This window comes from Macrotis lagotis, chromosome 1 (genome assembly GCF_037893015.1).
Source record: "Macrotis lagotis isolate mMagLag1 chromosome 1, bilby.v1.9.chrom.fasta, whole genome shotgun sequence".
Classification (NCBI taxonomy): Eukaryota; Metazoa; Chordata; class Mammalia; order Peramelemorphia; family Peramelidae; genus Macrotis; species Macrotis lagotis.
Window position 1 is genome coordinate 930,733,732 of NC_133658.1, and position 22,994 is coordinate 930,756,725.

The following is a 22,994-nucleotide window of genomic DNA, read 5'->3' on the forward strand; positions in this document are numbered from 1 at the left end:
TTTTTGTTGCCCTTTGGGCATAATTCCAAATTGCTCTCCAGAAAGGTTATATGAGTTCACAGCTCCACCACATTGGTCATTTTGTACAAGAAGATACAAATGAAAGGGGGGAAAAAAAAAGTGAAAAATATAGGATTTTCCAGTCTGTATTCAAACAACACCAGTTTTTTCCCTCTGGAGGTGAATACTATGCTTCATTGGTCCTCTGGATTGGTCTGGGATCATTTTATCACTGAGAATAGCTAAGCCATTAAAATTATTGTAATTTTATTCTTACAGTGTACAACATTCTCCTGGTTCTGTTCACTTCATTCTGCATCAGTTTGTGTAAGTCTTTGCAGGTTTTTCCAATCAGAAGAAAAAGAAATAATCACTATAATGAATAATAAAAGGTAATTTTATGCATACAATGGAGAATGGTTCTCAAACATTAGCGTCTTTGCTAAAGTATATCTTATCATCAAGATGGAAATGGAAGAAAATCTAATAGAAGGTCATCATCAGTTCTAAGCCCATTGCTAAAACTCATGTTGGACAAGTCGTAAGTGGGAAATAGAGATGATCCCTCCCATGTATCAAGGTATTTTAGATGTGACCAACCTCTCCTTTATGGTCCCTCAGTCTACCTCTTAACGCATTCTCTTGACTCTTATTCTCCCAAGGATTTAGAGTTCTAGGGGCAACATTTTTTGGATGAATTTGTTCAAACAAAACCCAAGGTAATTAAATAATGCTTTTTTTAAATTAATGAAGCAACATTTCCTTCTCCATCATTGAAACTCTTGTTTCTTTGCAATGAAATATTATAATTAAGGATTATATATCACAGACAAATGAAAACAATCAAAGCAAAGGTATAAGCTGTTATAGCTATGACACATCCTCAGAGTGACTTCAGATTGTCTATGAAACAACAGATATCTCTTCTTTACTTGCCTGGGAACCATCTCATATCACCCAGTGCAATCCAGATTCTGATGAATAATATCCCTTTACAATTCTCTTCATGTATCCATCTAGATAATAAGATCTCATTTCTGCTGGTCAGGAAGCAAACTAGATCTTTTATCTTTCTTCTCTTTTAAGTGATCACATAAATTTCTTCCTCCTGCCCCCAGAATATCCTGTACTTGTCAGCTAATCTCAATTTTTTCACAGAATTTTTTTTAAAGAGTATATCACCTGGGCAGCTAGGTGGTACAGTGGATGGAGCACCCGCCCTGTAGTCAGGAGGACCTGAGTTCAAATCTGGCCTCAGACACTTAATCATTACCTAGCTGTGTGGCCTTGGGCAAGCCACTTAACTCCATTTGCCTTGCAAAATCCAAGAAAACAAAAAAAGTATATCACTTAGATTAGGTCTGATAAGAAATTTCAGATCACTCACTTTCTCCCTTTCTCTCCTAAAGATCTACCCACTTCTCAGATAGAGCACAGATTTTTTTCTCTGATTCCACAGGGAGACATTTCTCAACTTTTTCCAACTAATCATGAAGAATCATGATGATGGTTTAAAGTGTTGACTGCAACACTCGTAGAGTAGCTTTTGGACAACTCCCTTCTCTGTGTTTGTTTTCTCCTAAATTGAAGATGATTAGATTAGGGGAGTTCTGAAGTATCTTTCAGCTCTATGTCCTATTTTCATAATTTAGGAATTGGTGACATTCAAGGATGTGGCTGTGGATTTCACTCGGGATCAATGGGACCTCTTGGACCATCTTCAGAAGGAGTTGTACAAAGAGGTCATGTGGGAGAATGCCCAGAATTTGCTCTCTGTGGGTAAGGACATTTTCCCTGGTAACTGAGTCTTCATTCCCCGATGAGTACAGTTTGGAACATTTATCAGTTATTAGAGAAAGATGTGGGTCTCTCCTGTGTTTCATTGATAGGATCCTCTTGCTGTCCATGGTCCTGTAAAAGATCTTTGTATTGTGTGATAGGATCCTGAAGGTATTGTTTCTGAAGCTCTAGGTACCTTCAGGTCAAAGATTCCATCTCTATGGAGGCATTTCAGGTGTGGAACTAATCTCAGAGGTTATTTAATCTAACCTCTACTTTATTTATCAGAATTGATAGGGAGAACAGCTATATAACTTTGAGCATATTCACAGTCCTTTCCCTAAAGAGAACTAAATTGCAAGTTTCTCTCCAAGCTCATCCCTAACTGATTCCTCCTGTCCAGGGCTCCCAGTTCCCAGGGAAGATATGATTTCTTATTTTGAGCAAAAGGGAGCACCATGGATGCTGCAGCAGGAAGGCCTGAGGAGTCGCTGTCTAGGTGAGTGTGGTGAAAGCTGATCTATGGGGCAGCTAGGTGGCACAGTGGATAGAGCACTGGCTTTGAAGTCAGGAGTACCTGAGTTAAAATCCAGCCTCAGACACTTAATAATTGCCTAACTGTGACCTTGGGCAAGTCACTTAACCCCATTGCCATAAATAAAATTTAAAAAAAAAAAGAAAGCCGTTTGTGTTGTGGTGAAGTAAGTGTTACTTTTGGGGGGCAAGACACCAGCCTAGGAATTCTTCTTCAGATTTTCTTTAGTAGCAGCTTCCTGGATAAGTCCCTGAACCAGTGAATAGCCTCACTTTTCCCATTGGTAAAATGAAGGGGTTGGACTCCCTAGCCTTTCAATGCCTTTCCAGTGATTAATCTATGATCCTATTAAAAGTCATTGGATTTAGGGACATGAAACTAAGTGTTAGATTATGCAATATGACCTCTTTTAGGTCTTCTTCAAGTGAACAAACTTTTAAGTGCCTGCTACTTGCCAGGCCCTAAGTACTGAGGACACAACAAACTCAGGGAGTTCACAGACTGGAGTGGTAGACAACACATAAATATCTATGTGAAAACCTGTTATGGACAGGATAAAAATTGGAAGTGGTCAAGAAGGGGAAGGCCATAAAGTTAAAGAAGACTGGAAAAGCCGATTGTAGAAAGTGAGATCTTGCTGGGGGTTTCAGGAAAGCCCTGGCAAACGTTCTGGGCAATAGTGATAGGGAGGAAAAGCCTCAGAGTAAGGGAGTGAAGTCTCCTGTCCATGCAACAGAAAGGAGGCCTTGACCACCAAATTATAGTAAATTTGTAGGGGGAAGGAAGACTGGAAGAGTAGCAGAAGTTGGTGATAATGTGCTGTAACAATTCTAAAGAGAATAGTATATTTGATCATTTGGATAGCCATTGGAGGTTGTTGAGTGACATAGTCAGGAGAGCTTTCAGAAGATGAACTTGACAAGTGGGTGCAGAATTGACTGGACTTGGGGGAGACTTGAGGCAGCCAGACTTGCCAACAAACTCTTACTTAGTCTAGCTGTGAAGTGATGGGGGACAGAACTTTGAAAGTGACAATATTGCAGGACAAGCATGTGTAGTGGGAGTTGTGACATAGGTGGGACCACAGGACTTTGAAACAGATTGACCATCAGTGTAAGGAGTGTGAATTTGGGAGTCAAGGAATGTATGACACATCATTTCAGAGCATGGACTATTTGGCAGATGCCTCAGATAGCATTAAAAAAATATAAGAAGAAAGAATGGTTGGGGAAAAGAAAATGAATTTTCTTTTGGATAGCATGAAAGGAGAACCAGGAGGTACATGATGGGATGGGATGGGATTGAATTATTCGCAAAGAATTTTATTTAGCAAGCAGGATTATCTTTTTGTCTGATCCTGAGGTCAAAAAGGAAAATAAGGCATCTGATTTGATATGCGATGATGAGGAGAAGACAGTACTCAATAAACATTCAGTTTTCAGTGGATTATGACACTGTTCTCAGGTGATAATGTGTGGATAGAGGAATAGGGGTACAAGTTAGCCAGAAGTGGGGAGTTGAATGAAAAGACCTTTCTTATCTCTTTGGTTCCATCTTTTCCCCATGCTTGGAGAATGATTGGCCAGGTGTTCCATATGTTTCTTTAGGGAATTGGGTGGTAGAGATTCCCAGATTTTCCATAATCAGAACCTCTTCAGGAGCCCAGATAGAAGCCTCTGTGATCTTCAATACTGGGTCTTGTCATGTTCCATCTGAGTTAGATTACTTAAATTCCTTAAGTGATTACTTAAAGGTGATTAGGTGTAAGAATAAGATAGATAGGGGGTGCCTAGGTGGTGCAGTGGATAGAGCACCAGTCCTGCAGTCAGGAGTACCTGATTTCAAATCCAGCCTCAGACACTTAATAACTACCTAGCTGTGTGACCTTGGGCAAGCCACTTAACCCCATTTGCCTTACAAAAACCTAAAAAAAAAATAAGATAGATAACTGAGGCCAGATGATGCATTTGACAACTAAGGGAGAGAATAGAAGGCAGAGATTGATCCAGAGCCTGAGGCTTGGTGTCAGCCCTGGATCCAGTCAGTAAACATTATTCCAGCACCTTCTATCTTCTAGTCACTGTGCTGGCCCTGAGCATATAAAGAAAGACAAAAGTCAGTTCCTCCTGTCATTAAACTCACAATCTGCTGTACAAAGAGATAGGAGGAGAAGAAGCAACATATCATGAACCTCATTCAGTTGATCCAGATGGAAATATATTTAGTTCAACAGGGACATAAGGAAAGATTAGTAAGTATAATGATAGTTTAAGAAGATAAGCATAATTGGGGTGGTAAGAGCAGAAATCAAAATAACGATAATACTAACAGTACACACATTTTGTGGTTCAGTCATTTTTCCAGTCATTTTCTCACTCTTTGTGACCCTATTTAGAGTTTTCTTGGCAAGATAGTTGAGTTGTTTGTGAGGTCAAGTATGTTATTTATTGTGTACTACCAGTGCTATTCTGATTTTTAAACAGAACACTAGGAAAAAATCACATGCATGGAGTGGCAAATGAAAGAAGAATTGGGCAATCTCTTGTTGAGGGTTGGAAATGCATGTTTTCTTTTTCTTTTTGTTTTTAACTCCTTAACCAGTCAATATAATGACTGTTTACTATGTAAAAAATTTTGTTTGCTATAGAAAAGTGAAAGATAATTTTTACTATATAGCAGATTGTTTCTGTCCTGGCTCATGACAAAGTAGACTATTGATGATGATAAAGGGACTGGAAGGCCAAGTGCATGTATTACTCTGTTGTTGCTTTTTTCATGGTTTTTTATTAAAACCACCTTCAGATTTCAGTTTTTCTTTTCTCCTGCTGGCAATCCATCTACACTCTTACTGAAATCATACTGAATGGTTAATCTATATTACCAAACAATTCCTTGGAAAGACTGCTGGGAGGCAAATAGTCACAGGAATGGCAGCTTCTAGTAAGGAGGGTTTGTGCATGTCAGTGACAATATAACATGGAAGTTTGAAAAGTTTGGAAACAATTTGATGTCAAGTTGAAAGAATATGTCATACTTAGTCTGAAGTAGAGTGTGATGTCATTACTGCATGATCCTCAGAAGAATTGTAGACCTAATTGTGATGGTCTGAAATCACTACAGACAGAATCATAGTAAGGTGGAAACCAGGCTTGTTTTCAGAAAGGAACAATTTGGCCTTCGTAAGAAAATTGGACCTTTATTTCCTGCTTAAGGTGCCAGTAACAAATTTTTAGCATAAACCCCTTGGATCACTGTCTAGAACTTCCAATGACTTTGTGAACCATTAACTTGGAAGGGTTGCAAGAGGACTCATAGGGAGTCATGCTGTCCACTTTCTTGTAAAAGGAAGATGGACACAAGTTCCTTTATTAGACCTATATTTTCAGACATGGCAAGTGGCATGCATTTTTTAAATTTGTGTTTCTTGTAAGGAATTTTTTTTATTGAGCAGAGTCATTTAAAGATAATTTTTTATAAAATAATAATAATTTTCTAGCCCAAACACAGTAACGACCCAAACAAAATTTCTTTTTTCCAAGGTATATATAACACTAGTGTTATCAGGCTTTCAGATACTGAAGCAGAATAAATAAGATTGAAATTGCTAGGGGTAGCTAGGTGGCACAGTGGATACAGCACTGGCCCTGGAGTCAGGAAGACCTGAGTTCAAATCCAGCCTCATGCACTTAATTACCTAACTGTATGGGGTGGCTAGGTGGCGCAGTGGATAAAGCACCGGCCCTGGAGTCAGGAGTACTTGGGTTCAAATCTGGTCTCAGACACCTAGCTGTGTGGCCTCGGGCAAGCCACTTAACCCCATTTGCTTTGCAAAAACCTAAAAAAAAAAAATCACCCAACTGTGTGACTTTGGGCAAGTCACTTAACCCCATTGCCTTGGAAAAAAAAATTGCTAACTAAAGAAGTTTCATTATTTTTACAGAGAAGCTAGATTATGTAATAATAGGTATGTTAAGTATTTGTTTACAAAACAGTATAATGTTTAAAAAGAAAAGATTAAAAATGAGACGGTGATTGTGAAATTGAAGCAGCAAGATTCATAGTAGAGACAATTTGTCTATAGATAGAGCATGCCCAGTCACAAGGTTTGAGTTCCAGTCTCAACTGCTGATATATGGTGTGGTGGATAGAGCACCAGCCTTGGAGTCAGGAGGACCTGAGTTCAAATGTGACCTCAGTCACTTAATAATTACCTAGCTGTATGACCTTGGGCAAGCCACTTAACCCCATTGTCTTGCCAAAAAAAAAGTCACTCAACCAATCTGAACTCATGGTCTGAGTTGTGAATGTAATGAGAATGTCAGCCCTGCCTGTGTCACAACAGGTTTGTGGTAAGGATCCAATGTGAATGTGAATGAAGCTCTCTGTAAATAAAATCATTGAACAGATGACCTAATATGAACTAATGTTACTTTTAAATGATTGATTCTGACCATTTAAGTTTGAAGAATTTTCTCATCAACTGGTGAAACAATATAGATCGCTTTGGATTCTGCCACTGTAGAGAAGGGAATATAATTATGCATGTGTGTATTTATGACTGTGCATGTATGTTTAATATTTGTTTCTTTTAGAAGGAAAGATTAGACTTGAAATCAAAGAGACTACTTCAGAGATAAGGCTTTCAGAGGAAAAAACTGAAAAGCAAAGATTCATGAATGATGGTCTGTATGATTACACTTGGAGAGAAATCTGTGCTATATATCAGAGAATTCCCACTGGAGAGAAACCATATGAATGTAATCAGTGTGGAAAAACTTTCCAAAAAAAAGATGAACTTCATAAACATCAAAGAATTCACAATAGGGGCAAACCTTATGAATGTAATCCATGTGGAAAGACTTTAACAAGAAATGTCAGTCTTATTGTACATCAGAAAACCTACCCTGAAGAGAAACCTTATAAATATAATCCATGTGTGAAAACTTTTAAAAATAACTCCAGTCTTTCTGTACATCAGAGAAACCATACTGGAGCGAAACCTTATGAATGTAATCAGTGTGGAAAGACTTTCACAATGAACTCCTACCTAACTGTGCATCAAAGAATCCACACTGGGGAGAAACCTTATGAATGTAATCAATGCGGAAAGACTTTCAGAACAAGCTCCCATCTTGCTGTACATCAGAGAATCCACACTGGAGAGAAATCTTATGAATGTAATCAGTGTGGAAAAATTTTTACACAGAACTCCAGTCTCACTGATCATCAGAGAATCCACACTGGGGAGAAACCTCATGAATGTAATCAGTGTGGAAAGACTTTCATTCGTAGCTCCAAACTTGCTATCCATCAGAGAATTCACACTGGGGAGAAACCTTATAATTGTAATCAGTGTGGAAAGACCTTTAGAACAAGCTCCAAACTTACTATACATCAGAGAATCCACACTGGGGAGAAACCATATGAGTGTAATCAATGTGGAAAGACTTTCCGAACAAGCTCCTGTCTTTGTGTACATCGAAGAATCCATACAGGAGCAAAACCTTATGCATGTAATCAGTGTGGAAAGATTTTCACACAGAGTTCCAGTCTTGCTGTACATCAGAGAATCCACACTGGGGAGAAACTATATGAATGTAATCAATGTGGAAAGACTTTCACAACAAACTCCAGTCTTGCTGTACATCAGAGAATTCACACTGGAGAGAAATCTTATGAATGTAATCAGTGTGGAAAGATTTTCACACAGAACTCCAAGCTTGCTATGCATCAGAGAATCCACACTGGAGAGAAACCTTATGTATGTAATCAATGTGGAAAGAGTTTCATAATGAGCTCCTATCTTACTGTACATCAGAGAATCCACTCTGGTGAGAAACCTTATGAATGTAGCCAATGTGGAAAGACTTTCAGAACAAGTTCCAGTCTTGCCGTACATCGTAGAATCCATACTGGGGAGAAATCTTATGAATGTAATCAGTGTGGAAAAATTTTTACACAGAGCTCCAGTCTTGCTGAACATCAGAGGATTCACACTGGGGAGAAACCTTACAAATGTAATCAATGTGGAAAGACTTTCATTCGTGGCTCCAAACTTGCTATACATCAGAGAATCCACACTGGGGAGAAACCTTATGAATGTAATCAATGTGGAAAGACTTTCAGAACAAATTCCAAACTTGCTATACATCAGAGAATCCACACTGGGGAGAAACCTTATGAATGTAATCAGTGCGGAAAGACTTTCCGAACAAGCTCCTGTCTTTGTGTACATCGTAGAATACACACTGGAGAGAAACCTTATGCATGTGATCAGTGTGGAAAGATTTTCACACAGAGCTCCAGTCTTGCTGTACATCAGAGAATCCACTTTACAGAGAAACCTCATGAATGTAATCAGTGTGGAAAGACTTTCACAACAAGGTCCAAACTTTCTGTACATCAAAAAATCCACACTGGAGAGAAACCTTATGAATATATCTAATCAGTGTGGAAAGATTTTCAGAAAGCAGTCCCATCTTGCTATACTTCTGAGAAACATCCTTATGAATATAAACAGTTGGAAGGGCTTTCACTCAGAGGGTCAATCTTTATATAAGAGAACTGACAATAGTGAGAGTCCTTGTGGAAATAATCAGTATGGAAACTAATGATCCATGTGATGTATCCATCATACCAGTCAACTCTTGTTCCACCTCAGAGAATTCATGCTAGATAGATGGAAATCTCATCACTGTGTGAATGAGGAAAGTCATTCAAATGGAATACAAAACTTCTTAGCAGAAAATTCTCTCTGGGCATGGGCCAGAGATTCTTACTTTACATTAGAGAATTCATACTAGAAAGAAGCTTTATGAATTCACTCAGTGGGCACATGCCTTTCTCTGGATTCTGGGAGTCATTGATAAAAATCTTTTCAGAAGATAAGAATAAAAGAGAAAGTGACACAATAACTTTATTATATATTTTAAAGGAACCTAATGGTTTTGTAATTTCTTGTGCAATCATCTTTTCTTTTTCTATACTATGTTATGAAAATTCTTATTTTTCCTTAAGTTCAGAATAAAAGAATTTAAAATAAAATAAATGTGATCTTATTTAAGGAACTTCCTCTTTCCATTAGGAGCTGTGGCCATACCACTGTAGGAGGTGTGGGGAAGGTCTGGCAGCTGGTCACAGGGAGGGACCCAGGTTAGGTTATGGTAGGATTCTGGGTTCCTCTCCAGCTGGTGCTGAAGGCTAAGAACATTGTGATGGTGTCCAGTATAGTCGTAGCAAAGGCCTCTAAGCATGACAACAAGGACATCAAGTGTCTCTTGCCTGTGGGGTCAGGAGTATAAGACCAGGAGCCTTTGTTATTCGTGATGTGACTCCAGGGGTAGTCAGCTTCAGGATGATGTAGAAGAGAGAATCTTGTACTGCAGGTAGAGAGGGTAGAATGAGACCAGCTGTGAGTAGATTCCAAGTCACTCTCCATTGTGCTGGCTACTTTCTCCAGGATACTGTACAGGCTTGAATTTCAGACACTGGGTTAATGACCCTGGTTGGGACTGATACCTTCACCTCAGTGTTGTCCTTTGTTTTCAAAAAAAAATGTGACATCAGGATTAATGATCCAACATGTATGTGAAATGGATTTGAGTTAAACTCGGGGGATTGAGTGGGAGGTTCTGTGCTAAGTCACCAACCTCACTTTCTCCTTAGCCACCTGGATTCAATGGTCAGATATGAATCAAGAAGACTGAAGATAACCCTGGATGTGAAGTGATCACAATTAAGTGACTTGCTCAAGTATCTAAGACTGGATTTGAATTCAGGTCCTCCTGATTCAGGGCCAGTTCTCTACCCACTACCCACTGCATCATTTAGTTGATGCTGAAATGTCACTGGTTACAAGTTAGTTTGGTCAGGTATGGTGCCTGTTCTAGGAAAAAGAATCACAAGCATTCTAAGCCAGGAACAGACCATGGTCAATGTAGTGACCATGCTCTGACCTGAAATACAACAGGCCTTAGAATCTTCTTAGCCATGAGTTAGAGGAAGCAGGGATCTCAGGCAACTGTATATGGGAGTATTTAATGGGTTTTTGTCCTGGACCCCTTCAGTGGTAGGAAAAAGTCTATGTATACTTTCTGGTTATAAGACTTTTTAAATACATAAGACACAAATAATTACAAAGAAAGGCAATTACAGGTTAATAAAGATGGCATTTCCCAGTCATCCCTCCATCCACATTAATGATATCCATCCTTGGATCCTTGGTGCTAAGAGGAGGGGTCTTGGGCCCCAGCTGAAGGCTTGCTGAAGAATGTTAGATAAGTGTCCAGGAACCTCCCTTTGGTTCCTGCTGCTGGACCCCTTATTGATGGGTAAAGCCTCATCTAGGGGCATCACAGCCTCTCTCTCCATATGTACAATTATAATAATCCCAGTCCCATGTTGGGCCTTCCAAGGTCAAGCACATTGAGACATCTCAGTCTGGGATGAGCTACTCCATCTCAAGGGCCTTACTAATGTGAAGAGCTCTCACATCTAGTGGCCACGTTTGTGTTTAGAAGATCCCATCTCACAGCCCTCCTTGTCCCCTCTATGTGATACTGAGGTCTTCCACCCTTCAGTGGGATCTAGAGCCGCAGGAGTTAGGATAGACTTGGAGGGAACCCCTTTGTTGGCCATACTGTCTTCCAGCAGTCTTCAAAGTGCTGACTTTAGCAGGGTGAAAGGCAGCAGCTGCCACACACATTGAAGGTGCCCTAAGAGGACAAGTATTTGAGTTTGCTGCCCTCTGCTGATCAAAGGCAAGCTCCTGTTTCCCCGTCTTCCCTCTGTCTAACAAAATCCAGTCTATGGAAGGGGAGCTTGAAACTCCACCTCCAGAGGCAGAGGAGAAAGCACAGAATGCTTCCCTCCTGATCCTTTTTGTGTACATTGTGCATCTACAGAAGTTTTTTAATTTCATGAAGTTGAAATGATCACTTCTATCATGGTAACTGCCTCTCCACCTTGTTTGGTTGGAGTTCATCCCCTTGCAGCTAGGTAGAGCAGTGGATAAAGCCTTGGCTCTGGAGTCAGGAGTTCAAATATGACCTCAGACACTTCATAATGACCTAGCTGTTTGTCCTTGGGCAAGTCACTTCACCCCTTTGCCTTGCAAAAACCAAAACAAAGTCCAACCCTTCCTGGGAGCTTTCCAGTGAGTTGATGTCCCAGTTGAAAAGAAAAGGATATCTTCCAGTGTTCATTTTGGCCTTCTCGTGGATCCTGGCATAAGATGGTCTAGGGCTTAGTTCTCTCAGACCGCTGTCCAGCTTTCTCAAAAGCTCTCAACCATGGGGTTTGCGGGAACTGGGAAAGCAATAAGTATCCTCGATGCCATGTTAATAGATTTGGGAATGACATGCGTGACGGATTTCAAAAACATCTCGATTAACTAAAATGTGGAAGTTCAGAAAATTAATTTCAGAAACATAAGATGAAGAGACCTATTTGGATAACAGGCCGTCTGAGGGGGAAAAAAATCTTCAGGATGGGGTGGGGAAGATGATTCTCTTGTCCTCTGCCCTGGCCAGACCACATCTGTCTTTCTACATTCAACTCGAGAGACCATATTTATGAGAGATACATATGGACACTGGAGATGATCAGTCAAGGGCAATTGGGAGAGTGAAAGTCCATGAAATCATGCCACGTGAGACCTGGCTGTAAGAAATGTTGAGAAGAAAGCCTTGCAAAGAAGAGCCATGATAACTTTCTCCAAGTATTTGAAGGACTTGCTCCATTGGTCTGGTATCCAGTGTTTGTCCCACTATTTCCTGCCACCCTAAGTGTGAGTGGTTGGATCTCAGATTACTACTGTTATAGTCTCTTGATGACAAGAGCCAAGGGTCCATCTTTCAGAAGCAGGTTCTAGGACAAATAGATGCCTAGGAAGGGGAAAAAGAAGAAACATTTATCTAGTGTCAGACATTGTCATAAGTGCTCCTCCTCTTTTGACAAGTATTATCTCCTTAGATCCTCATAACTCTGCTGGGTAGGTGCCAGTTATATCCCATTTTACAGTTGAGAAAACAGAAAAATGGAGGTTAAGTGACTTGCCCAGAATCACCCAGCTAGTAAGTGTTTGAGGCTGGAGTTGAATTCAGGTTTTTTGACATCTAACCAACTGTCCTATTCAAGGTTCCACCTGCCTTAGAAGGGAGGGAAAAATTTTTGAATTCATCATCTTAGCTCTCATCCCCAAGACTTATTCAGTGAAGACAGGGTTCTTATAGTGCTCTCTACCCTTCTTCATTTCATCTCCTTGGAGTCATCCAGACCTCCAACTCTGCCCCCTCAGAGGACTCCACAGTCTAGACAAAAACTTACCAAGTAGCTTTGGGGGCTCAAAGAGTAGAATTGTGGTGTACATACATGGCTTCACAATGACATTAGGGAAGAGAGATAATTCTCTGTATAAATATGACTTGGAAGAAAGAGGATTCCTTAGCCAATTTGGGTGCAATGCTGGATCTCTGAAGGAAAGTAAAGGAGAATCCTTGCTCAGTTCTCATAGAAAAAGAAGACAGAACCTCAGTAAAGACTTAGAAAGGAGATTTCCCATTTCTCTCATGAGACTTTCAGAAGGGAGACAGATCTGGTTGGGAGGCCAAGAATACCACAGGGATGATGGACTTGGCTAATTTTGGCAGCAAATCAGGTCCTGGTCCTTATTTATGCTAGAGTGCCATGATATCTCAGCACTGTAACTGACTTATTAGTGATGACCCTGATATTTAATGAGCACATGTCACTGGGCCAGAAGTGCCAGGCAATGTCTAGAGTACCAGACTTGGGGGGCACAAAGTCCTGGGCTTAAATCCTGCCTTGGGAACTACCAGTTGTCTGATCCATGGCAAGTCACTTTATCTTTCTTAGCCTCAGTTTCCTTAATACATTTTGGTCCAGGTGAGACTTTATACTTTTCATAATCAGTGGTCAGAAAATCCATCAGATAAAATTCAGTTCTATATTAGAAGCAAACATGTCACCAAATGTGTAAAGCCTTTTCCTTTGGAGTTGATGTGTCTCTACCATCTTCCTCTGGAGCTGGGATCTCTCTGCCTTCCTTTGCAGCTGAGATATCTCAATCTTCTGCTTTGGAAGCCAGTTTTGTAGATGCAAGTCCCAGATAGGTTTGAGTTAGCCCCCTACTCACCTCCAGGCTTCTTCTGGCTACTCTTGCCTTTGGATCTCATGGCTGACTAGGTGGTAAGTCCTCTAAGTCCACCTGGAACAGTCCTTACCAGGCCTAACTTCAGGACAAGCTATTTTACAGACTGTCAATCACTTCCCAAATTTCCAGGGTCACTTGTTGTGGCTTGCTTCCTTGGGGCCCACAGCAGAGACCTCCCTCCTGGAGGGGAGCTAAGAATAAGGAGTCAAGCCACTACTGCCTTATGCCTCCAGCTCAGTTTTATTACTGCTTAGCTATTACATATATAGTTAGGTCTTCTGGGGTGGAACAAAGAATAATGAGGTGATTGGGGGGGTGAAAGCGGGGTGTAAGTACAGCGTTTTGCATTACAGGATGGGGGGGTACAATTAGGGAAGAGGTGATAAAACACAGCTGTGTCTAGTGCCCTTGGTCGGTGGGGCAGAATGTCCAGCTCCTAAGGACTCCAGCTCCCAAGGACTCTGGCACACCTTATCTCTAAGGGCGGCTTGCCAGCCCCTGAGACTGTCCAGGTGGTGGTCTATTAGAATAGCCTGTGTTCCCACAGTCACTCTCCTCAAAATGACCCAATTTTTCCTAAGCTTAACCTTACCTTTCCTAAAATTTGTTTATAATTGTTTTTGAATATCATTCTTTATGGCACAAACCAAAGACAACTTTAGAACTACTAAACCTAACTTTTAAAAACATCACTGTTTTCCCTAAGCAAAACTGAAGATAAGGTTGAATTGAGTAAGGATCCTAGATCGGGGGAAAGTGAGACTCAAGTATTGTTGGCATTTAGATGAATGAGATACATGGGTATCTGATCTATTTGCAGGCAGTAAACCAAGAAATGCCACCAGCCGCAGCAGCGGGGGGAGTCTTTGTCTCCCCTTGCAATAACACTAGAGTTGTACACATTTGGTTTAGATGGGCTGGTGCTTTCCCATTCTTGATCATCCTTATCTTTCTCTTCTTTGGCATCTCCTCTATGAGAGTGTTTCTGTATAATTCTCATCCCACCAACTTTTACCCCGGGAGGATGTCCAGCTCTAGTCTCTACTTTCTCATTAGTAGGCAAAGACATTGTGGACACTGACTTGCTTTCTCCTTTTTGGTCTCAGTTCAGGGAATCTGAGAGCTGGCACTCAGCTGAGCATGCCCGTCGCTCCATGCTTGATTTCTTACAGAGCAATAGTATTCTATGACCTTCATGTGCCATAACTTGTTCAGCCATTCTCCAGGGGATGGGGATCCCCTCAATTTCCAATTCTTTGCACTACAAAAATGAGTTGCTATCAATATTTTAAACATGTGAGACTTTCCCCATGTTTTATGATTTTTTTTTGGGGGGGGGGGTCTGGACCTAGTATCAGTCAAAAGGTATAATCAGTTTGATTACTTTTTGGACTTAGTTCCAGATTGCTCACCATAATGACTGTATCAGTTCACAACTCCACCAATTATGCATTAATGTCCCAATTTTCCCACATCCTCTCCAACATTGATCATTTTCCTTTTTTTTTTGATAGACAAGGATGACATGACAACTCCCCCCATCCATTTTTTTTTTAGGTTTTTGCAAGGCAAACGGGGTTAAGTGGCTTGCCCAAGGCCACACAGCTAGGTCATTATTAAGTGTCTGAGACCGGATTTGAACCCAGGTACTCCTGACTCCAGGGCTGGTGCCCAATCCACTTTTGATCATCTTCACAACAATCCCACAAGGAAAGTGTTCTTATTAATTACAATTCAGGAAAGTGAGGTAAACAGAACTTGAATGACTTCCCAGGTCACATAGCCAGAAAGTTTCTGAAGCTGGATTTGAACTCAGATCTTCATGATCTTCTACCATTTCCTAGCTCTTTCAACATTGTGTCAGTGTGCCCATATGCTCAAAGCCCCTCAAACGAGAACTCTTTTCAGTTTTTGTCATTTTTGACAATGTGCAAAGGAGAAGATGAAACTTCAAGACTGTTTTGCTTTATATTTCTCTTCTTAGTGGTTTGGGGCATTTTTTTCATGTATTTGGGATAGTTGGCAGTTCATCCTTTGAAAATTCTTTGTTTATATCCTTTGACCATTTATCTATTCAGGAATCACTATTGTTTCAGTCATGTCTGACTTTGTGACACCCTTTGGGGTTTTCTTGGCAAAGACATTGGAGTGGTTTGCCATTTTTCTTACTCAGCACATTTTACAGAACCATATACCTAGGAAATGACTAAGGCTGAATTTGAACTCAGATCTTCCTGATTCCAGGCCTGATACTCTGCCTATGGTGTCACCTAGCTGGTTTTTGACTATTATCCTTTTTCCAAAAAACAAATCATTTTTTCACTAATCACATAGAAAAGTATTTTTAAAAATATTACTTATTTCCTAAATTTGCTTTCTTTTTTTTTTTAGATCTTTTTTTTCAAGGCAAATGGGGTTAAGTGGGTTGCCCAAGGCCACACAGCTAGGTAATTATTAAGTGTCTGAGGCTGGATTTGAACCCAGGTACTCCTGACTCCAAGGCTGGTGCTCTATTCACTGTGCCATCTAACCACTCTTAAATTTGACTTCTAAGTTGTCTGCCTGCTTCCTTCCTATTACTTCTCTCATAGAGAACAATTTGAATTAGGTTATACCTGTGCAATCACTTAAAACATTTCCATATTAGTCATATTGTAGAAGAAAAATTGAACCAAAAATAAAAAAAGAAAAGGAAAAATAGGATGCTTAGATCTGGATTCAGATTCAATTAGTTCTTTCTCTTAAGAGGGATATTATTTTGCATCATGAGTCTTTTGGGGTTGTAGTAGATCACTGTATTACTAAGAAGAGCTAAGTAGGGGCGGCTAGGTGGCACAGTGGATAAAGCACCGGCCCTGGAGTGAGGAGTACCTGGGTTCAAATCCAGCCTCAGACACTTACTAATTACCTAGCTGTGTGGCCTTGGGCAAGCCACTTAACCCCATTTGCCTTGCAAAAAAACTTAAAAAAAAAAGCTAAGTCAATCACTATTTTTCATCATACAGTATTGCTGTATCTGTGTCCAATGTTCTCTTAGTTCTACTCACTTCACTCATCATCATCAGTTCATATAAGGTTTTCTTAATGTTTTTTACCTCATTCTGCTTGTCATTTCTTAGAGCATAACAGGATTTCATTATAATCATGTACCACTACTTATTTAGTCCTTCCAAATTATTGGACATCCCTCAATTTCCCTATTCTTTGCCATCACCAAAAGAACTATTATAAATGGCCTTGTTTTTTCTCTCTCTCTTTTTAAAAATCTCTTTGGGATAACTTTTTTTTTTTTAGGGTTTTTTTTTTTTGCAAGGCAAATGGGGTTAAGTGGCTTGCCCAAGGCCACACATCTAGTTCATTATTAAGTGTCTGAGACAGGATTTGAACCCAGGTACTCCTCACTCCAAGGCCGGTGCTTTATCCACTCTGCCACCTAGCTGCCCCTTGGGATAACTTCTTACTCGGGTTATTGCTACCTCTTTTTTTGTTTTTGGTTTTACTTCAGCTGAAGCATAATGGGTTCTGCTCCATCCCCTTACTTTGACTCTATGTATCTCTGCTTCAAATATATTTCCTATATACAGAATATTGTAGGATTCTGGTTCTTAATTCATTCTACTATGCCTGTTGTATTTTTTGGGTGAGTTCCTAACAGTCATAATTACAATTATGATTGTGTATTTTTCTTCATCCTATTTCCCCTCTCTTTCCTTCTCTTTCCTCTTTCACTCTGTCCCTCCTCACTAGAATTTGGCTTCTGACCAATGTCTCCCCCTATCTGCCTTTCTTTATATCAGTCTAACCCCCTGCTCTTATCCCTGTTCCTTTTGGCTTACCTACAGGATAAGCCAGATTTCTGTATCTGCATATGTATGATGGGTGTACAACCTTTTAGTTCTTCTGAGTTGCACTGCCCAGCAAAAACTTGTCAAGGACAGTATATACATTTTAATATTTATTTATGACTACCAGTGAGTATAATAACAAAATGTAACAATGTAATAAAGTATAGTAAAATGTAAAAAAACACAATATCAAAAAATAATTTTATAACAATAAAATACTTTTAAAACAAAAATACTTTTTAAACAAAAAGTAGTAATATGTCATTTTGAATGTGAACACAATTTTTCTTCACATTATTTTTCTTTTTTCTTCTTTTTAAAGAAAGATTGTATTAATTTTGAGGTTTATAATTTTCCCCCATTCTTGGTTCCCTCCCCTACCCCCCACAGAAGGCATTCTGTTAGTGTTTACATTGTGAACACATTATTTTTTCAATAGTAGTGCAACTATGATAGAGGTTGCAGTGATGCGATGAATATTTGCTGGATGCTTGTCTGAAATTTTGGTTCTATTTTTATTTTGTGTGTGTGTGTTTCATACAGGAAATTTTTTTTTTTGCAAATATAGGAAATGCCCAAAAGAGTCTTGTTCCTGAAATGCTGGATACTATTCTTAGCCAGATACCATCAGAATATATTTTTTAAGGTGCATCTGATAGCAACTCTATATATTTTATTTGAAAGTTTGCAGACAACTTGTAGGGGTAGCAATCGTACTAAAAATCTTGAAATCTATTTTCTAAGACCTAGGATGAAATGATGCTGCATATTTTTCACTGTTTTTGTTGCTTTGTTCTGAGTGTTTCAAAGGGAATTCAGTTATCGTTCTTAATCTGAGATTGCCACAATTGTAAATGCATTCATTATGTGTGGGATAGTTTTGAGATTTCTTCAGTAAAATATTATAGATTGAATCTGGTTAGCTCTGTGCCCCTCTTCCCTTGACAAAGCAAACTTCTGGGATATTGGTGAAGAGTCAACTGACCTTACTTTATCTGTTGATGTCTGGAGAATCATTCAATTCCTGGGACTAAAGAGATAATCTGGTTTTGGTTTGAATTTTATGTTCTTTTCCCTAGATTAGTTTGCTTTGTTTGAATTCTCTGCCCCTTTTCCTAGGGTAGTTTTCATGTTTAGATTGTAAAACCACATTCCTCATTAAGGAGGGTGGGTCAGTGGTGGGGGGGGAATCGAGTTAGGATAAATGTGATTCTTGGGTCTTTTGCTTTTGCCTCAGTCTCTCTAATTGATTGTGGCCTATTTCTCGAGAAATGAATAAAGCCTTCTCTTCATACCTTGAGAGATCTCCGAAATTTACTTAAGTGGCATTTGTCCCACACAGTTATTTGAAACATTATTTGATTTTCACTTTATAAAAGAAGAATAGAATAAAAATAAAGCTGTTTGTTGCAATTAGGATAAATCATTTAGCATTTTATAATAAAGACCCTAATTCTGTGGATATCTTTTGTTTAAAAAAATACTCAAATAGTCTATGAGATTGCATAATGTTAGTTATATGACAAAATCAATTCATGGTGGTGAAGGATTGAGCTGGTCTGTGATTTTGCAGTGCTGGTGTATGCACTCATCCAATCCTTCATTTTTCAGTCATGCCACAGGAGACACATATATAGGTTTTGAGGGCTGAGGATTGGACATGTCATGATATTATTCCCTCTTTGGGCCAATTTTGATGAGAGAAAAATTTAAACACGCCCTTCTGACTTCCCTCATCTTTTCTTTCACTATTATACCTTTTCTTGACCTCTTTTATATGAGATAATTTACCCCCTGCTACATTTCCCTTCCCTTTTCAGGGAGTGCAATTCTCTTTCTCATGCCTTAATTTTTTTGTTTGTTTTTGCAAGGCAATGGGAGGTTATGACTTTTGATGATTTAGATCTTGGTGACCTTATAAGTGGCTTGTGAATACTTAGTCCAGAGTGATTGAAATGGTTTTTATTAAGATATCTTAATAGATGGCACCTCTCCAAATGCTAGATGTCATAGGTACTTTCAAAGCCTTGGTTGCTGCCCCTTTGCACCAGTCATAGGCTGGGGTCACAAATCTAATTGATACATTCACCTCCCATACCTTTTCCCCACCTTGCTCATTATTACTTTCGAGCTAGAACAGCTACTTCCTTCTCCAGGCGTAAGGGACAATAGCACAGATTTTCTTATTCAGCCTGGGCAAAGTTATTTAGCCTTTTCCTTTTGTCTTAACTCTGCCCTTCCTGTAAACAGGTTGGCCACAAAGACCAGGCATCTTGGTTTTTGTAATCCATTATCCTCGTGGACATCTTTCCCACTCTTGGGAAAGCAAAACACTTGATTCTTTCCCACTGTGACATTCAAGGATGTGGCTGTAGACTCCAACCTGGAGGAGTGGGCCTCTTAGACCAGTCTCAGAAGGAGCTGTACAAAGAGGTATGCTGGAGAATGCCCAAACCTCCTCTCCCTGGGTAAGAAGGACACTTCCTCTGGCTACTCTGAGTCTGCAATCAAAGGGAACATCTTTGTTTCTGAGCGTCTAGAGATAGAATATTTATCATTTAGTAGAAAGGGAAAACAACTAGTCTCCTGGGTCTGTGCATCAGAGTCCTGATACTGCTTCATTTTGCTTAAAAGCTTGATGCATGATGTGAAAAGTTTCTTTGTAACTGCTGAAACTGTCTTTTGGCTGGTCTAGATAACCCGAGGCCAAAGATCAGATCAGTGTAGAAGCCTTGCCAATGTGGTACTAAGCTCATGGGCTACTTAGTCCCACTTCTGCCTGGACATGAATTTCATTAAGGTCTCTGGAAAGGGAGGAGACAGGTTTTCCTTGGCTCATTATTTGGAAAACTCTTCATTTCGAGAAGCATCAGTGTGTAGTTTACAGCTCCTTCTTGTGCCTACTGTGGGATGTTTGTCCATCTTTCTTGGTTGTTTTTTTTTTAGATTTTTCAAGGCAATGGGGTTAAGTGACTTGCCCAAGGCCACATGGCTAGGTAATTATTAAGTGTCTGAGGTCACATTTGAACCCAGGTACTCCTGACTCCAAGGCTGGTGCTCTATCCACTGCACTCCCTAGCCGCCCTATCCATCTTTCTTTACAACACCCCCAAATATCTGCACAGATGGTAGGAAAGGAAGGAAAAGACTAAGCATTTATATTCAACTACCATTCACCAAGTCCTGTACAAAGCGCTTTCTTTTCAACACTAAAGTGATATTATTACCCCACCCCCATTTTATATTTGAGAAAACTGAAGCAAATAGAGGATAAATGACTAGTCCAGGAGTACAAAGCTAGTAACAGTCTGAGGCCAGATTTAAAACTTGATATTCATGACTTGTGGCCCAAGGCTCCCTTCACTGATCACTTCTAGACAATGGAAACTATGTGATGAATCCATTCTTCTATGAAGAAGATGCACCAAGACCCAATTTTCTGACCTTCTCCCCCCCTTTTTTTTCAAAGCTCTCAAACATAAATATTAAGGAAACCAAATGTAAGGAGTACTGGGACCATCCTTTTTATTGCTTGCATGTCCCTGTAAGTGGCAGTAAAAACAGAATGGCCAAGAATCAGAATTTGGAGTAACTAAGGTTCATAGAGTTCACCAGCAGGAAAAACTCTCCTGAAAAGGCAAAGACTCCCTGAATGAACTATACCAAGTGTGATAAAAGATTAGGTTTCATTTCTACATTAGTTATAGGAAGCTGAGAAAAGTAGTTTCTATCTTATAGAAAAACTAGAGAAGGTGAGGAAAGGAGCTTTTATAATAGAATATGAGGAATGTTGGATTACATGTGCAAATCAAACTAATTTACATCTCACTGGGAGCTATGGGAATCTCTCTCCTTGGAGAGGAAAGGGATGGGCTTGCCCTGGAAGACAAGGGACCATAGAATCAGCAGGTTAGGTGGAATTAGTGAAGGAAGTGGCACAAGCAGTCAGGTTCACACATTGGTGTTTTCCTTTTCAAAGTGTGACTGCCAGATTGTGGGAAAGGGGAGATTTGATAAGGAATTTGAATCCATATGGGTACTTTGGATAGGCCTTTGACCTTGGCAAAACTCAGCCAATTGAGGACAAGGGAGGGACTGGTGTTTCCAGACAGGAGATAAAGGCCCTGATTTCATGTGACATGTATGCCTATTTCTATTGTGGAACCTATCCTTAAGGATGTTTTAATAAAAGGATCTGCTTTGGTCCACTTATGATGGTTCTGAGTTCTTGGTAAGGTGCTTTCTTCTTATACCAAGGTTTTTATAGGTCTCAGGGAATGAGGAGTGGGTAAGGGAAAGGGCAAAAGTTAATTCTTCAAAGATCCTTTTGCTGGAACTCAAAGCTGAACCAGCACATCCTATTTTGAGTTACTTGCATTTCGAGCACTAGTGGGAAAATGCAAGCCAGATATGTGTGGATACAATGGAATGAATCTCAAAATGGAGAGGCTTTGTCTACACACTCTTGTCCCTAAAGAGAACTAAATTGCAAGGTTCTTTCTATCTACATCCTCCATTCCCCCTGCTTAAGTATTCCAGTCCCCAGAGAAGATGCAATTTCTTATTTTGAGCAAAGAGAACTTCCATGGATGCTGGATCTAGAAGGTCTGGGAAGTCGCTCTCTAGGTGAGTGAGATGAAAGCAGGTACACGAGAACCGAGATGACAAGGTGGCAATACCAGTGCTAGATCTGAAGGCAGGAAGGCCTTCCCTGGAATTCTTTTTCAGATATTTTCAGCAGGGCAGCTGGGTGGTGCAGTGGATAGGGCACCAACCCTGGAGTCAGGAGGATCTGAATTCAAATCCAGCCTGAGACTGGATTACCTAGCTTGTGTGACCTTGGACAAGTCACTTAATCACATTGTGTTGCAAAGCCAAAAGAAGAGCAAATATTTTCAGCAGTGGTTTCTGGGCCATTCACTGAACAGTCACTGTATAATGAGGAGGTTGGACCCCATGACCTTTCATCTCCTGTCCAGTGATTGACCTAGGGTCCCATACAAACTGATTGATATTGGGGGCGTAGAACTCTCCTGAATGTGCAGAAAGGGCTTGGCTTTCCCATCTGGGTTCTCTCTTAGATGTTCTGTTATTATTATTTGTTAGTACAGTTGTTTGGATCCCACCCAGATAAATGCACACACCCATGTCACAGCCTTTTTCAGACCAAGGACTCCTCTGACTGGGGGCCTAAAGGTCTTTGACTTCAGCCCTCATTTTACAGATGGGAAGACAGAGACCCGGGGTCCCATATTCCTCAGAAGACAGATAGGGTCAGAGTCAGAAATGGAGAATGGGAGCCTGGTGAGGAGAGTCTGTTATAATATGTTTTACTATCACCTGGAGGATTCTAGCCCAGATCTCCTGGGGCCACCTCTGAGGGGAGGGTCCCCTCTCTGGGAGGGTTCAGCAGCTGGGAGGTAGGGGCTAGAGTCCCCCTGGCTGAACATCTGGGGTGGGGGGGCAGGGGTGACTGTGGTTCTGGCCACTTCCTGCCTCCCTTCTTCCATCCCTGAAAGTTGCTGCCCAGGAGGAACTGATAGGGCCACCCCTGGGCCGGGAGCCAGATCTTTTTTAAATCATTCATTAAGAAAAAAACAAAGCCAAAAGGCCCATAGAGAGTCCTTGGGACCATTGGAGTCCTTTCCTTCTTAGGTCTAAA

General features: G+C 40.3%; 1 protein-coding gene across 2 annotated transcripts in view; it reads left to right on the top strand.

The window, feature by feature from the left end:
• LOC141512065 (uncharacterized) overlaps positions 1-8,844 on the top strand; it is a 45,328-nt gene extending 36,484 nt beyond the window's left edge. Inside the window, exons 2-4 of one of the 2 annotated variants that reach the window (XM_074220964.1) lie at positions 1,653-1,779; positions 2,183-2,278; positions 6,907-8,844. In XM_074220964.1, coding sequence (XP_074077065.1) covers positions 1,653-1,779; positions 2,183-2,278; positions 6,907-8,759 — 2,076 coding nt within the window. In that variant the 3' untranslated portion in view covers positions 8,760-8,844. The remainder of the gene's footprint in view (positions 1-1,652; positions 1,780-2,182; positions 2,279-6,906) is intronic. The other variant, XM_074220967.1, reaches the window with a different exon arrangement.
• Positions 8,845-22,994: the final 14,150 nt, after the last annotated feature.